This window comes from Pogoniulus pusillus, chromosome 26, assembly GCF_015220805.1.
Source record: "Pogoniulus pusillus isolate bPogPus1 chromosome 26, bPogPus1.pri, whole genome shotgun sequence".
Classification (NCBI taxonomy): Eukaryota; Metazoa; Chordata; class Aves; order Piciformes; family Lybiidae; genus Pogoniulus; species Pogoniulus pusillus.
This window is the reverse complement of record NC_087289.1, coordinates 1,930,014-1,943,697: the sequence shown is the minus strand read 5'-3', so window position 1 is coordinate 1,943,697 and position 13,684 is coordinate 1,930,014. Positions and strand designations below refer to the sequence as shown.

The 13,684-nt window shown below is 55.4% G+C and overlaps 1 protein-coding gene across 3 annotated transcripts; it reads left to right on the top strand.

Annotated features, from left to right (window-relative positions):
- The first annotated feature begins 838 nt into the window (after positions 1-838).
- On the top strand, positions 839-5,183 carry P2RY1 (purinergic receptor P2Y1). Of its 3 annotated transcripts, none has more exons than XM_064164832.1 (2): positions 839-862; positions 2,107-5,183. In XM_064164832.1, the coding sequence occupies exon 2, from the start codon at positions 2,175-2,177 to the stop codon at positions 3,264-3,266; it is 1,092 nt and encodes a 363-aa protein (XP_064020902.1). In that variant the 5' UTR covers positions 839-862; positions 2,107-2,174; the 3' UTR covers positions 3,267-5,183. The 3 variants fall into 3 exon arrangements, with proteins under 3 accessions (XP_064020902.1, XP_064020899.1, XP_064020898.1); XM_064164829.1 differs by lacking the exon at positions 839-862 and adding an exon at positions 921-943; XM_064164828.1 differs by lacking the exon at positions 839-862 and adding an exon at positions 1,323-1,414.
- The last annotated feature ends 8,501 nt before the right edge of the window (positions 5,184-13,684 follow it).

Here is a 13,684-nt window from a genome sequence, read left to right as displayed (position 1 = left end):
GCTGGTGGGAGCGCTGAGGCTGAGGAATGCTTTTCTCTAGACTCCGAACTCCTTAGAGGGCACCACTGAACATCTCTGGAACCCGTGCTGGCTCCACGCACGGACCTTACAGGTCGCTCTTCTTTTTCCTTTCTCCCCGCGTTCAATTTGTATTTAACCACTGAGCCTTCGAAGTAGTAAGCAGGCAGCGAGGGGGGAGAGTACAAATAAGACAGAAAATCCCCACCCAAACCCCTAATGTCAGCCCTTTCCTTCTCGCATATTCACCAACCTTGAAGCTGTTGCTTCAAAGCGGTAGTCGGTGTGACTTGCCCCAGCAGAGGAACCAGGCTGGCAGCTCCATCTGCATCCACTTGCATGTTCCCTACAATACGCAGCTGATTTCCCAATTAAGCTTTCCCGACGAAGTAGGGTTGGTTGTTGGTTTTTTTTTTTTCCTATAATGTAGACAGCCTCAAAAGTTTGAAAAATGAATGCATATTCATGAGGTGCTAATAGCCCTCCGTCTAGAGCGCAGCTTCGCGCCGAGAGCGGCGGCGACTGCCTCGCGTCTCACTCGCCACCCAGCCCGAGATGCCAGCCGGGGAGGAATGGTTGAAACCAGCAGACTGGGAGCTTGCTGAGCCAAGGAGGAAAATATCACAGCCCTGCCCTGGCTTCAGCGCCAAACGTGTGATGCTCTCATGCATAGGGGTCAGCAGCGCCTGGGCTGCTCGGCTGAGCCGCGGGCGGCAGCAAACACCTTCGGTGGCTTCAGATGGGTGGTGGAGCAGATTCCAAGGCGCTGGGTGAAGGCAAAATCAGAGCAAACAGAACAGCTCGGGAGCACCTGGCACCGAGCTGCGCGCAGGGGCTCAGCCTGGTATGCCCCACCCATCGCTGCCCGGGGATGGCAGAGGCTCGGGTGGGGTTCCAGGGTGGCAGGTGTCGCCGAGAGCAGAGGGTGAGACGGGTCAGGAGGGGGATCACGGTGGACACCGCCACCACGCCGCTGCCCGCAGCCCCCAGCCCGGCCCCGCCGCTGCTCGCAGCCCCCAGCCCGGCTTCGCCGCCATGTGCCGCGGGCGGGGAGCGCCGAGCACCGAGCGCCGCCCGCCAGCGAGGGCGGTGCGGGGGGCGGGCGGCTCGCCCCTGGGCCCGAGTCCCGCCTCGTCCCGCCCGCCCTCAGTCCGCCCGGGGCTGCCGCGCTGCCTCCCGCCTGAGAGGGGCCGCGGCCGCTCTGCCCGCGGCGGCCGGGCCGCCATGGAGGGGCGACCGTAGGGGCGCTGCCTTCAGTCCTAACCCCTCCCCGGCCGCCCTGCCCTGCCCTGGCCGGCGATGGGAGCCGGGGCGGCTGCAGGCGGGACGCCGTCCCCCGCCGGGCGGACGCTGCCGGCGGCGAGGAGAGGCGAGAGCGGCGGGCTGAGGAGGGCAGGTGGGGGCGGCTCCGGAGCAGCTCGGATCCGGGCTGGGGCGCGGCGGGGAGCGGGGCCGGGCGGGCTGAGGTGACCCGGGGAATCGGGCGGGCTGCGAGGATCGGGGTCGGGCGGGCCGAGGTGACTTCGGGAACAGGGCAGGCGGAGGGCAGCGCGGCCGGGCGGGCTGAGGCGTGCAGGGAGAACCGCGGGGAGCGGAGCCGAGCAGTATGAGGTAACCCTGGAAGAACCGAGCGGGCTGAGACAGGAGGAGCCGGGCGGGCGGAGGCGACTTCAGGGAACCGGAGGGGTGAGGGAGACGGAGGGAAGCGGGCGGGCGAAGGGAAGCGGCGGCGGCGGACGGGCCGTGGGACGGCGCCGGCAGCCGCGGAGGGGCCGGGGCGACAGTGCTCTCCCGAGGAGCGCGGCCAGCGCCGCTGCCCCTTCCCTCGCCCCGCAGCCCCTTCCCCTGCCGGTGCGGTCCATGCCGCTGCCGCCGTCCCGCCTGCCCTGCCCCGTCTGCGGGGCGGCGGAAGGCAGCGCCCGCCGAACTGTCCCCTGGCTCCGGGGCTGGGTACTGCGGGAGAAGGGCCCCGCACCCCAGGCTGGACCGACCAGCCGAGCAGAGCTGCTTGGAGACCCGCCGAGGAAGAGCTGGGCAGATCTTATCTTCTAGTTAGGTTTTCTGTGCTCTTTTCCTTTTCTTCCCCAGATGCGTTCCTGGCCCTGTAGAGACTCGGTTGCTTCACCTCAGACCTATGCGACGCTGGGGGAAGGATCATGACTGAAGTCCTCTTCTCTGCTGCTTTGAATGGAACTGAACCCAACCTGTTATCCAGCAGCGGCTGGTCTGTGGGAAACGCCACCACCAAGTGCTCCCTGACCAAAACTGGCTTCCAGTTCTATTACCTGCCCACCGTCTACATTCTGGTCTTCATCACTGGGTTTTTGGGCAACAGCGTGGCCATCTGGATGTTTGTCTTCCACATGAGGCCGTGGAGCGGCATCTCGGTTTACATGTTCAACTTGGCGCTGGCCGACTTCTTGTACGTCCTGACTCTGCCTGCCCTCATCTTTTACTACTTCAATAAGACGGACTGGATCTTTGGCGATATGATGTGCAAGCTGCAGAGGTTCATCTTCCACGTGAACCTGTACGGCAGCATTCTGTTCCTCACCTGCATCAGCGTGCACAGGTACACGGGGGTGGTGCACCCCTTGAAGTCGCTGGGGAGGCTGAAGAAGAAGAACGCTGTCTACATCAGCACCTTGGTCTGGGTGGTGGTGGTGGCTGTGATTTCTCCCATACTCTTCTACTCGAGAACGGGGATAAGGAAGAACAAAACCATCACCTGCTACGACACCACCGCTGACGAATACCTGAGAAGCTACTTCGTCTACAGCATGTGCACCACCGTCTTCATGTTCTGCATCCCCTTCATCCTGATCCTGGGTTGCTATGGGCTCATTGTGAAGGCTTTGATTAACAAGGACTTGGACAATTCCCCGCTGCGGAGGAAGTCGATTTACCTGGTGATTATCGTCTTGACGGTCTTTGCCGTCTCTTACCTTCCCTTCCACGTGATGAAGACCTTAAATCTAAGAGCCAGGGTGGATTTTCAGACTCCACAAATGTGTGCCTTCAACGATAAGGTTTATGCCACTTACCAAGTGACGAGGGGCCTGGCCAGCCTCAACAGCTGCGTCGACCCCATCCTTTACTTCCTGGCCGGAGACACCTTCCGCAGGCGGCTTTCCAGGGCCACCAGGAAGTCGTCCCGGAGGAGCGAGCCCAACGTGCAGTCCAAAAGCGAGGACATGACTCTCAATATCTTGTCAGAGTATAAGCAGAACGGAGACACCAGTTTGTGAACAGAGGCAGGGGAAGATTTGGGAGCAGCTTGGTGAAATGCTCCAGGGTGAGCCAGCAGGACACTGTAGTGCTACAGGTGTGCGAGGAGAAGCTACCGCTCTCCGAGGCCTTTTGGTCGAAGCCTCGTTTGCTGCTCTGGGAGAAAGCTGAATGCAGCCAAGCGGAAAGAAAACAAGGTGTTGAGAGGCAGCTTTCCTTCTCCTTACAAGCTCTTCACCTCTCTCTGGCTGGTGTCAGACAAAATAAAATGAAGTCGGTCCCCTAAAGGAAGAAAGCAACCCAAGTGCTTCTCTTTTTAACGGCTTAGTCTCCCGCGTTCAAGAAATGCCCTCGAATCAGCTTCTCTTTAAGCACAGGAAGTACAAATGAGGGCGAGCAGAGTCTGCTGAGGCTCGGGCCACAACGCTAGCCCCGGGGGCTAGTCAGGAGTGTTGAAATCGAAAGTCACGACGCCGTTATCTCACCTTTACATTTTTATTCTCTCTTCATCTACTTCTCGTGTTGGTAGTTGTTTGGTAGTTTGGGTAGCAAGTGATGATTCAGTCTGCTCGGAGTGCCGGTGTTGTACACAAGGTAGGCTTACTGGTGTCTGCATGATTACGCTTTCAGAGTGCAATGGTTGTTCGTGGAAAATCTGGATTCCCACCCCCTTCCCAGGCAGCTTGGCTTCCAGGGGAGCTGCCCCCTTCAGCCCACCCCCCCGGGCAGACGGATCGGCAGGTCCCTTGGGAGCACGTGGAGCTGCGTCTGTGGGCAGCTGCTGGTGTGCACATGCGTGGGGAGCGATGTGGTTCTGAGCCGCCGATGGTCCCACCCTGCCTTCCGCACTGAGGTGCCTGGTCAGGAGGGATGGGGGCTAAGCACACAGCGGGCTTGCTGTGGGGGCCTAGCTGCCCTTCCCCGGGGCTGGCCAACGTCCTGCTGCAGCGCCAACAGGAGCCTGGCTGGAGCTTTCCTTGGGTGAAGAGGAGAAATGTATGTGCTGAGTGTGACCTCACTGTTCAGACAAGTGACCTGCGCTTGCGTGGGGCACCAAGAATGGATCTGCTCCTGGGCTTCTTTACAGCTAGATAACTTAGGAGTTGCTTCCCAAGAAAATCAAGATTAGAGTGGATAATAGGAACAGATCCTAGATGGCATAGCTATATAAAACAATTGGAGGGATTAACCTTTTATTCTGTACTGTGACAAATAAATCCCCGCGTTACCGAGCTGCTGCGCTACGGGACTAGACTCAGCCCTTCTCCGACTGCGGGAAGAGGGCATCCAGAATTAGCCCAGCTGGAAGAGGGCATCCAGAATTAGCCCAACTGCAAGCCGTGTGCGAGAGAGGAGAGCTGGCGATCGGAGCACAGCCGAGACAGTACATGGGCAGCCTTGGTCCTTGCTCACGTTTCCTTTGCAGCGTCCTCAGTGTTCGAAACAAGTCGGTATGAAACGCATGCTCTAAGCGACGCCTTCCGTGTGCCAAAACGGACTCCTGTCTAACCCCTCGAGGGTGGTTTTAGCAGCCCCTTTCCCTTCCTCCCTAGTAGAGAGTGTGAAAACATTGCTCTTTTTACTTGCTGGTTTTTCCAGTGATGGGTAACAAAACAGGGATAGGCTCTAGTTGGGTGTTTTTCACTTTGGCTTCTTTTTCCCCTTGGTGGAAACAGCTTCTGTTCAAGCTCCTTAAATCCGCAGGATTCCCTATTTATTGAACTTATTTATTAGGAAGCTAAATGTACACACACAAAAAAACAAACAAACAAACAAAAAAACACAAAAAGAAGAAAAAAAAAGAGTGTGGTTTCTGCGTGTTCCTGTTGAGAATTGGGCATTAATGGCAAACTGAACAGCATGTTTTTTGGTCACTGTAATGCCGTTGTCTTCTAACACAACTTCTTTATAATAAACTCAATCCCACCCTGGCTCTACTTACTGCTGCTGCTGCTGCTGCTCTGTAACCTCCTGATAAATTCCAATGGCTGGGTTAGAGCCCAGAGATAAATGAACACTGCTGACTGGGAGGAAGAGCTTCTCAGAAACCCTATGAGGGAGGTGGGGGTGTGCAGCCTGCAGAAGAGGAGGCTCAGGGCAGAGCTCATTGCTGTCTGCAGCTACCTGAAGGGAGGTTGTAGCCAGGTGGGGTTGGGCTCTTTTCCAAGGCTGTCAGGGACAGAACAAGGGGACACAGCCTCAAGCTGTGCCAGGGCAGGTTGAGGCTGGATGTGAGGAGGAAGTTGTTGTCAGAGAGAGTGATTGGCATTGGAATGGGCTGCCCAGGGAGGTGGTGGAGTCTCTGTGGCTGGAGGTGTTGCAGCCAAGCCTGGCTGGGGCACTTAGTGCCATGGTCTGGTTGATTGGGCAGGGCTGGGTGCTAGGTTGGGCTGGCTGAGCTTGGAGCTCTCTTCCAACCTGCTTGATTCTATGATCTTAGAGGTCTCTTCCAACCTGCTTGATTCTATGATTCTATGATTCCAAGTGTTGGCAGGATCTCATTAAGCCCTGGAAGATGAAGAAGGGAAAAAACCCACAAACCAAAAGGAGAGGTAGTGAAGAAATCCCAACCGTGGGTCAGTGGCTAATTAATCCCCGCTTGACAAAAGCCTGTGGAACAGCTCGGCCTATTTATAGCCCTGGAGAAGGAGCCTGATTCCCAATAAATGACTTCTGCTATTATGTGATTATTTGAGACTTCATTCAGCTGAGGCACGTCGTGGTTGGCATGGCAGATGAATTAAAGGCAGAGCACAAAAATAGGATGTTCTCTGAATCTGCTGCTCCGGGTTTCAGCTCCTATTCATTTCCCAGCGCTTCGTGCTCTTTTCTTTCTCTTCTTTTGCTTAGGAAAGAAAATGTTCCACTAATTCATGGCTGAAAAAAGCTCCTGAACAGACACAGCAGAATGTGAAACTGCACACCCGAGTTGGTCCTTCTGTAGCTGCTCGCAGGCTTTTGGCAGTAGAGCTCTGGAACAGGGTGAGGTTGGCCCACTCCTCCCGTGGGTGAGATCCAAGCGCAGCCTGGTTCTGCAGGCGCAGGGCATGCTGCGGGAGAGCCCCACGCTCCCCCAGACGCTCTGCCCGGGAGATCCAGGGGTTAGGAATGGCCATGCCTCTGTTGTTTGGCCTTCCCTAAGGTCTGCTGGGCCTTGAGCACCTGCAGTGGTTCAAAGCTGTCCTCAGGGGCTCATTGAGAGCTCGCTCTGGCTCAGCCTGCCTCGCTGAAGAGGATGGTGCACTGGCCAGGTGCTTCAGCCTGTTGATTACTGAGGTCTGGCCTGATGCCTTTTCCTGATGATCTCTCTTCCTGATGATCCCTCATCCAGAGGGGATTTAATGTTTATAAATATCTGCCTGGGTCAGCCCTGCTGTGCTAAGGGACAGGCACAGCCCAGCCCAGCTCAGTGTCCGGTGGCATTTCTAGGGTTACACAGCCTGGACCAGCCCCAGCACCCTAAGGATTTCTAGGGATGCACAGCCCAGATTAGCCCTGTGTCCTATGGGATTTCTGTGTGACTCCCAGCCCCAGACAGCACAGGGGCATGCTGCAGCCCTGCTTCTTCAGCCCTGACAAAGCATCTCAGACAGAAGCTGTGAACCTTCTCTCCCTGCCAGGCTGAGTAAGCAACTCCTAAAGTGCCATTTGCAGATCAAGGGAGGTTCTCCTCCCCCTCTACTCTGCCCTGGTGAGACCTCATCTTGAGTACTGCCTTCAGTTTTGGGCTCCCCAGCTGAAGAGGGACAGGGATCTGCTGGAGAGAGTCCAGCAGAGGGCTAAGAGGATGATGAGTGGACTGGAGCATTGACTGGTGAGGACCTGAGGCTGAGGGACCTGGGGCTGCTTAGTCTGGAGAAGAGAAGACTGAGAAGGGATTTAATCAATGCTTATGAATATCTGAGGGCTGGGGGTCAGGAGGAGGGGACAGGCTCTGCTCACTGCTCCCTGGGATAGGACAAGCAGCAATGGATGGAAGCTGCAGCACAGGAGGTTCCAGCTCAGCACAAGGGGGAACCTCTTGCCTGTAAGGGTCCCAGAGCCCTGGCACAGGCTGCCCAGAGAGGTTGTGGAGTCTCCTTCTCTGGAGCCTTTCCAGGCCTGTGTGGATGTGTTCCTGTGTGCCCTGAGCTAGATTGTGTGGTCCTGCTCTGGCAGGGGGATTGGACTGGATGATTCCCTTGGGGATCCTCCCCTGCCATCCAGAGAGTGTCCAACCTGGCAAGTCAAGGCTGTAGCAGCTCAAGCTGCTGGCCCTAGGGCTGCTGGGAGACAAAACTCTGCTGAATGCCCTTCTGGGGTTGTTTTCTTTCCTGGTCAGGAGTTTCTGTCTCCAGACTGGTGTAGAGCAACCCCTATCACTAAAAGAGTGACCTGTCTTAATGCAGCTCTCTGACTTCTGGGGCAGGCTCATTGCTTTCCATTCTATCCCAGTCTGTCCACTGGGGTTTGCTACCTGCAGTGGTTACTCTTCACCCCAGGAGTATTTCTGAGGGACTCTGTGGGCCTGAAGTTGAATAAAAAAATACATTCCAAGCTCTTGAGTAGCTGTGGTCAGCAACTGCTGTTTGCAGAGCCAGGCTGGTGAGAGCCTGGGAAGTGGTGGCAATGGGGGGAAACTGGTTCAGACAGACACTAAAATCTCCTACCTTCTGCAACCTCTCATGGAGTTCTGGAGCCCTCAACACAAGCAGGACATGAGACTGTTGGAGCCAGGCCAGAGGAGCCCACCAAGATGGTCAGAGAGCTGCAGCAGCTCTACTATGAGGACAGGCTGAGTTGAGGATCTGCAGCCTGGAGAAGAGAAGGCTTGGGGGAGACCTTGGAGCAGCCTTCCAGGATCTGAAGGGGGCTCCAGGAAAGCTGGGGAGGGACTATTGATTCTTTGATCACATTCTGTGCTTCTGTGCTCCACAACCTCCCTGGAGGAGTTCAAGGCCAGGTTGGATGAGGCCTTGAGCAACCTGTTCTAGTGGGAGGTGTCTCTGCCTATGGCAGGGGGTTGGAACTGGATCAGCTTTGAGGTCCCTTCCAACCTAACCCATCCTGTGATCTCTTGATTCTATGAATCCATGATTCCATTACTCTCTGATTCCATGGTTCTATGATTCTATGACCATGATTCCACGATTTTATGACTCCATGATTTCATGACTCTATGATTCTATGACTTTATGAATATTCTGACTCCATGACTCCATGATTCTATGACTCCATGACTCTATGACTCCATGACTCTATGACTCTATGACTCCATGACTCTATGACTCTATGACTCCATGATTTTATGATTCCATTATTCTATGACTCTGACTCCATGATTCTATTATTCCATTTTCCTATGACTCCATGACTCTATGATCCTATTATTCTATGACTCCATGACTCTATGACTTCATGATTCTATGACTCCATGATTCTCTGACTCCATGATCCTATGACTCAACAATTCTACGATTCTATGACTCCATGACTCTATGGCTCCATGACTCCATTATTCTATGATTCCATGACTCTATGACTCCATGATTCTAGGACTCTATTTTTCTATGGCTCCATGACTCCATGACTCAATGACTCTACGATTCTATGACTCCATGGTTCTATTATTCCATGACTCTATGATTCTATGACTCCATTTTTCCATGACTCCATGACTCCATGACTCTATTACTCTATGACTCCATGACTCCATGATTCTATGACTCCATGACTCTATGATTCTATGACTCTGTGATTCTATGACTCCATTTTTCCATGACTCCATGACTCCATGACTCTATTACTCTATGACTCCATGACTCCATGATTCTATGACTCCATGACTCTATGATTCTATGACTCTGTGATTCTAAGACTCCATGACTCCATGACTCTATGACTCCATGACTCTATGATTCTATGACTCCATGGTTCTATGACTCCATGACACTACAATTCTATGACTCCATGATTCTATTATTCCATGACTCTATGACTCCATGATTCTGTGACTCCATGGTTCTGTGGCAGCAGCTGGAGCAGGGCTGATCCATCCTGCCTCCATCTGCTGCAGCACCTCTCACTTCAGGTGCCCTGCCCTGAGTCAGCCTCTCCCGTGGAGCGAACTGGCTGAGCCCAGCTCTGTTGGCACCACAACTTCCACACACCTTGAAGCAGCCCTGCTGGTTCAGTGGCTGGGAGCTAGAGTGTGCATGCAGGAGAGCTGTGGAGAAGAAAAGCTCCTCTCCCCCCACCTCCCCTCCATTGTACTGTGATTTTAATAGTGTTGGCTTCAACCTGCCTGTCAATAGCGCTGGAATTTGACTGCCATACCCACGGAGCTGCTTGGTAACTGAGCTCAGGTTGTGTCAGCTGCTTCAATGAAGTAGTAGCTTCCAAATTGCTTTATTTGTCACTGAGAAAAGGATTTTTGTTTGTTAATCAGACAAAGGGGTGTGTGTGTTGGGGGGGGGGAAGGTTGTTTGCATACAACCTTTGCTGCTGGGCATGGCTTTGGAAGCTGTAACTATTTTTAGTGGCAGCAGACCTGCAGCCCCCAAGTTCCTGGCACTGCACCTCCCAACCTCCCTTTGAACCTGTGCCAAGAAAATTATGAAACTTCTTTCCCCCTCCCCCCCACCCCTCTTTTTTTTCCCCTCTCTTGTTGCCTTTTGTGTTATTGCAATTAATTCCTGTTCCCAGGTGATTCTCCAGGCACTGAGCCCTCCTCAAAAGCAAAGTAAGGGGAAAAAAAAACAACCCACAAACAACAACAGGTTTGGAAATGGCAAAAGGTAAAAGCTTGAGGAGAATCAGGTGGAGCAAGTGAGGAGCAGGACAAGTCAGTAAGGGAATGAATGCTTCATCGTCCAGGAATGTAGGGGGTCAGGCATTGGAACAGGCTGCCCAGGGAGGTTGTGGAGCACAGAAGCACCCAAGGTGATCTTTGATCTTTGATCACATTGGGTGCTTCTGTGCTCCACAACCTCCCTGGATAACCTGTGCCAGTGTCTCACCACCCTCAACCTGTGCCCGTGTCTCACCACCCTCACTTCTTCCTAACATCCACTTTCAATCTCCTCTCTGCCACTCCAAACCCATTCCTCCTCCTCCTCTCATTACCAGACCTTCTCAGTAGTCCCTCCCCAGCCCTCCTGCAGCCCCCTGCAGATCCTGCAAGGCCACTCCAAGCTCTCCTGGAAGCCTTTTCCTCTCCAGGCTGCACAGCCCCAACTCTCTCAGCCTGTGCTCAGAGCAGAGCTGCTGCAGCCCTCTCAGCATCTTGGTGGCTTCCTCTGGGCTGGCTCCAACACTTCCATGTCCTGCTTGTGCTGGGGGCTGCAGAGCTGCACCCAGGACTGCAGGTGGGGTGTGAGGAGAGCAGAGCCAAGGGGCAGAATCCCCTCCCTTGCCCTGTGCCCACACTGCTCTTGCTGCAGCCAGTACAGGGTTGTGTCTGGGCTGTACTCACACTGCAGGCTCCTGTGGAGCTTTGCATCACCTCAGACCCCCAGGGCCTGTTCCTCAGGGGCTGCTCTCCAGCTCACAGAATCATAGAATCGAGCAGGTTGGAAGAGACCTCCAGGCTCATCCAGTCCCACCTAGCACCCAGCCCTGGCCAAGCAACCAGACCATGGCTTTTCATCAGCCCAGACCCCCAGGTCCTTTTCCTCAGGACTGCTTTCTAGCTCATGTTGAGCTTTTCATCAGCCCAGACCCCCAGGTCCTTCTTGCTTTTCCCTCGGCAGCCTGGCTTTGAGCTGTCACTCCTCAGCTCTCTGCCCAGCCTGTGCAGCCCTAACCCCCTAAGCCTGGAGGGCACTGCCTGAGCTGTTCCCGTCGAAAGCTCAATCTGTCCTTACAGAAGGCTCCCTGTTTGCTCTCCGGCAGCGGCTGCTGCGTGCTGGCTTTGTTTGCAGGATGCTGAGTGACCCTTCCCTAGCAGCTTAACATTTGAAAACCATTTAAAATATTTACCCTCCTTTTTTTTGTGTCCCTTTAGCCCATCGGGGACGCAGAGCCAGCCCGGGTCTGCTGGCAGGAATATCAATCCCCGAGGCTTTGTGAGCTGTGCAGCAGCTGAGAGTGGGTGGCACCAAATCTGGCAGTGCCTCTCTGTGAAGCACCAAGGGCACAGAGAGGCTTTGGTGTATTTCCAGCCCCCGGGGGCACACGCAGCGGCTCCCTGGGGGATGAGGTCGCCCCTCTGTGAGGTGGCAGGGACACATCACCCTCTCCAGACTCAGCAAGGTGCTGAGGTGACCACCCTCCTGCTAGCTTGGCCACCAGCCCTGGCTACATGAGCAGCTGGCAGGACAGGAGCAGAGGGGCAGGAGCTGGCTGGGCTCTCTGCACCTACACCAACTTGGCTCCCTCCAGGGCTCTGGTTCCTCAGCCAGGGTCACAGCAGCTGGCAGAGGGCAGCAGCCCCATGTCCTGAAGCCTGGGCACATGCCAGACTTCCCAGCTGAGAACCAGGAAGCATCTCCCATAGGGGGACACTCATTAGCAGGGTCCTGAGCAGCCTGTCCTATAAGGGCTGCTGCTTGCCCATGGCAGCATCCTCATGTTCCTGAGTGACCACCACTCCTTTGAAGTGCTCAGAGCACCACTCTCCCTTGCTGGTTTTCCTGGGTAGCCAAGGAACAGCACAGCTATTTGTGTAAATAATTCATAGAAGCCTTCTCCACTCAGTTTCTGGCTCTTCCCCCAGCAGCTGCCCCACACACTCCTCCCAGAGACTGTGGCAGCCAGCCAGGAGCAGACTGAAACTCATCAGTGAGAGCCCTGCTGCTCTCATGGACCCTACCCAGCTCCTTGTGAGTGACTTTGAGAAGCCAAGCCAGGTCCTAGCAGCAGCAGTGGGCATCTCCAGCACAGCCAGAAGCTGCTTCTGCACCACAGACACAGGGGCTGTGGTTCTCTTGCCACACTGCTCCTTCCAGCCTGCTCCAAGAAAGCTCTGGCAGCAGGAGCTGCTTTCAGCAACATCACTTAAAGCCAGATGAAGTCAAATGGCTTCTGTCTCACCATGCAGCCAGACCAGTACATCCCCTGTAACCAGTAAGAGCAGTAGGCTGGGTGGATTTTGTTCCTGCTGCAGGAGAGGTGGGAATTAGTGGTGCTGCCACACGGCACATGCCGGGGGGGGTGGGACACACACGCAGCAGCAGCAGGAGGAACCCTGGGGTCAGCACTGGCAGAGCCTGTGGAATCCAGGTTAAAAACAACCAAGCCCTTTGCCTGAGGAAAGGGACTGCCCCTCTCAGTTTTAGTTTGCAGTCAGCCACGGGCAGGGGTTGGGCTGAGGAGGAGCCAGGATGGGGCTGGGATGCAGCCATGGCGTTATTATTTAACAGGCAACTCTCACTGCCCTGTTTTCTACCAGAGTCATCCCACAGCCAGAGCTGTCCTCCCCCGTGTGCATCCGTGGCTGCTGATTGGGCTGGCAGTGCCAGCTAGGGACCACTGGCTGCAGACTAGCTGCTGAACCAGCCCTTCCTCATCTCCATCCTCATCCCCATCTCCATCCCTGTTCCTGTTCCCATCCTCATCCCCATCCCCATCCCCATCTCCACCCCTGTTCGTGTTCCCATCCTCATCCCCATCCCCATCTCCATCCTTGTTCTCATTCTCATCCCCATCCCAATCTCTGTCCCTATCCCCATCCCCATCCTCAAATCTATCTCCATCCTACCTCCATCCTATGCCCTGCCCTCATCCCATCTTCATCTTTATCCCTGACTTCACCCTCATCTCTGTCCCTGTGTTCCTTGTCTCCATCCCTGTCCCTGTCCTTATTCCCTTTCCCCTCCCCATTCCATTCCTGTCTCCATCCCCATCCTCAGGCCCTGTCTCCATTTTCATCCCCATTCCCATCCCACCTCCTCCCCATTCCTGTCCCCATCCCATGCCAAGCCCAGGCTCCGTGCAGGCTGCAGGCACACAGAGGATGACTTTTCCTCTCCCTGCTCACAGCTGCCCTGGGCAGATGCCCCACGGGCAGTGGCCCTGCCAGCGCTCCGCAGCGATTGCCCAGGCGGTGCCAAGGCCAGGCTGGGTGCAAGCAGCGTGCCCAGACTCTGCCCACACTCTCTCCTAAGCTGAGCTTCCCTGTGCCTCAGCAATGTGTCAAGACACATTTGGCACCAAGCAAAGAGTGAAAGTTGAAGGTTCTGGTGCCTCACCGAGCAGCGGCAGCGACGCCTCCTGCGGAGCACAGCTGCGAGGTGGCAGAGCTGCTTCGGATCCCAGCAGCCACTGCCCTGCCCCACAGCCCAGTCCTCCTCATGCTCTCACACAGAGCCCAGCCCTGGCAGCAGCCTGGCTCGCCCTGCATTTGTCAGAGACTGCTTGTTTGAAAGCAAAGCCCTGCGGGGAAGGCAGAGAGCTGGAGAAGAGCTGCTTCCTCTCCCTGCCTGCCCCACTCCCACAGCCGCCAGCACCCCTGGCCCAG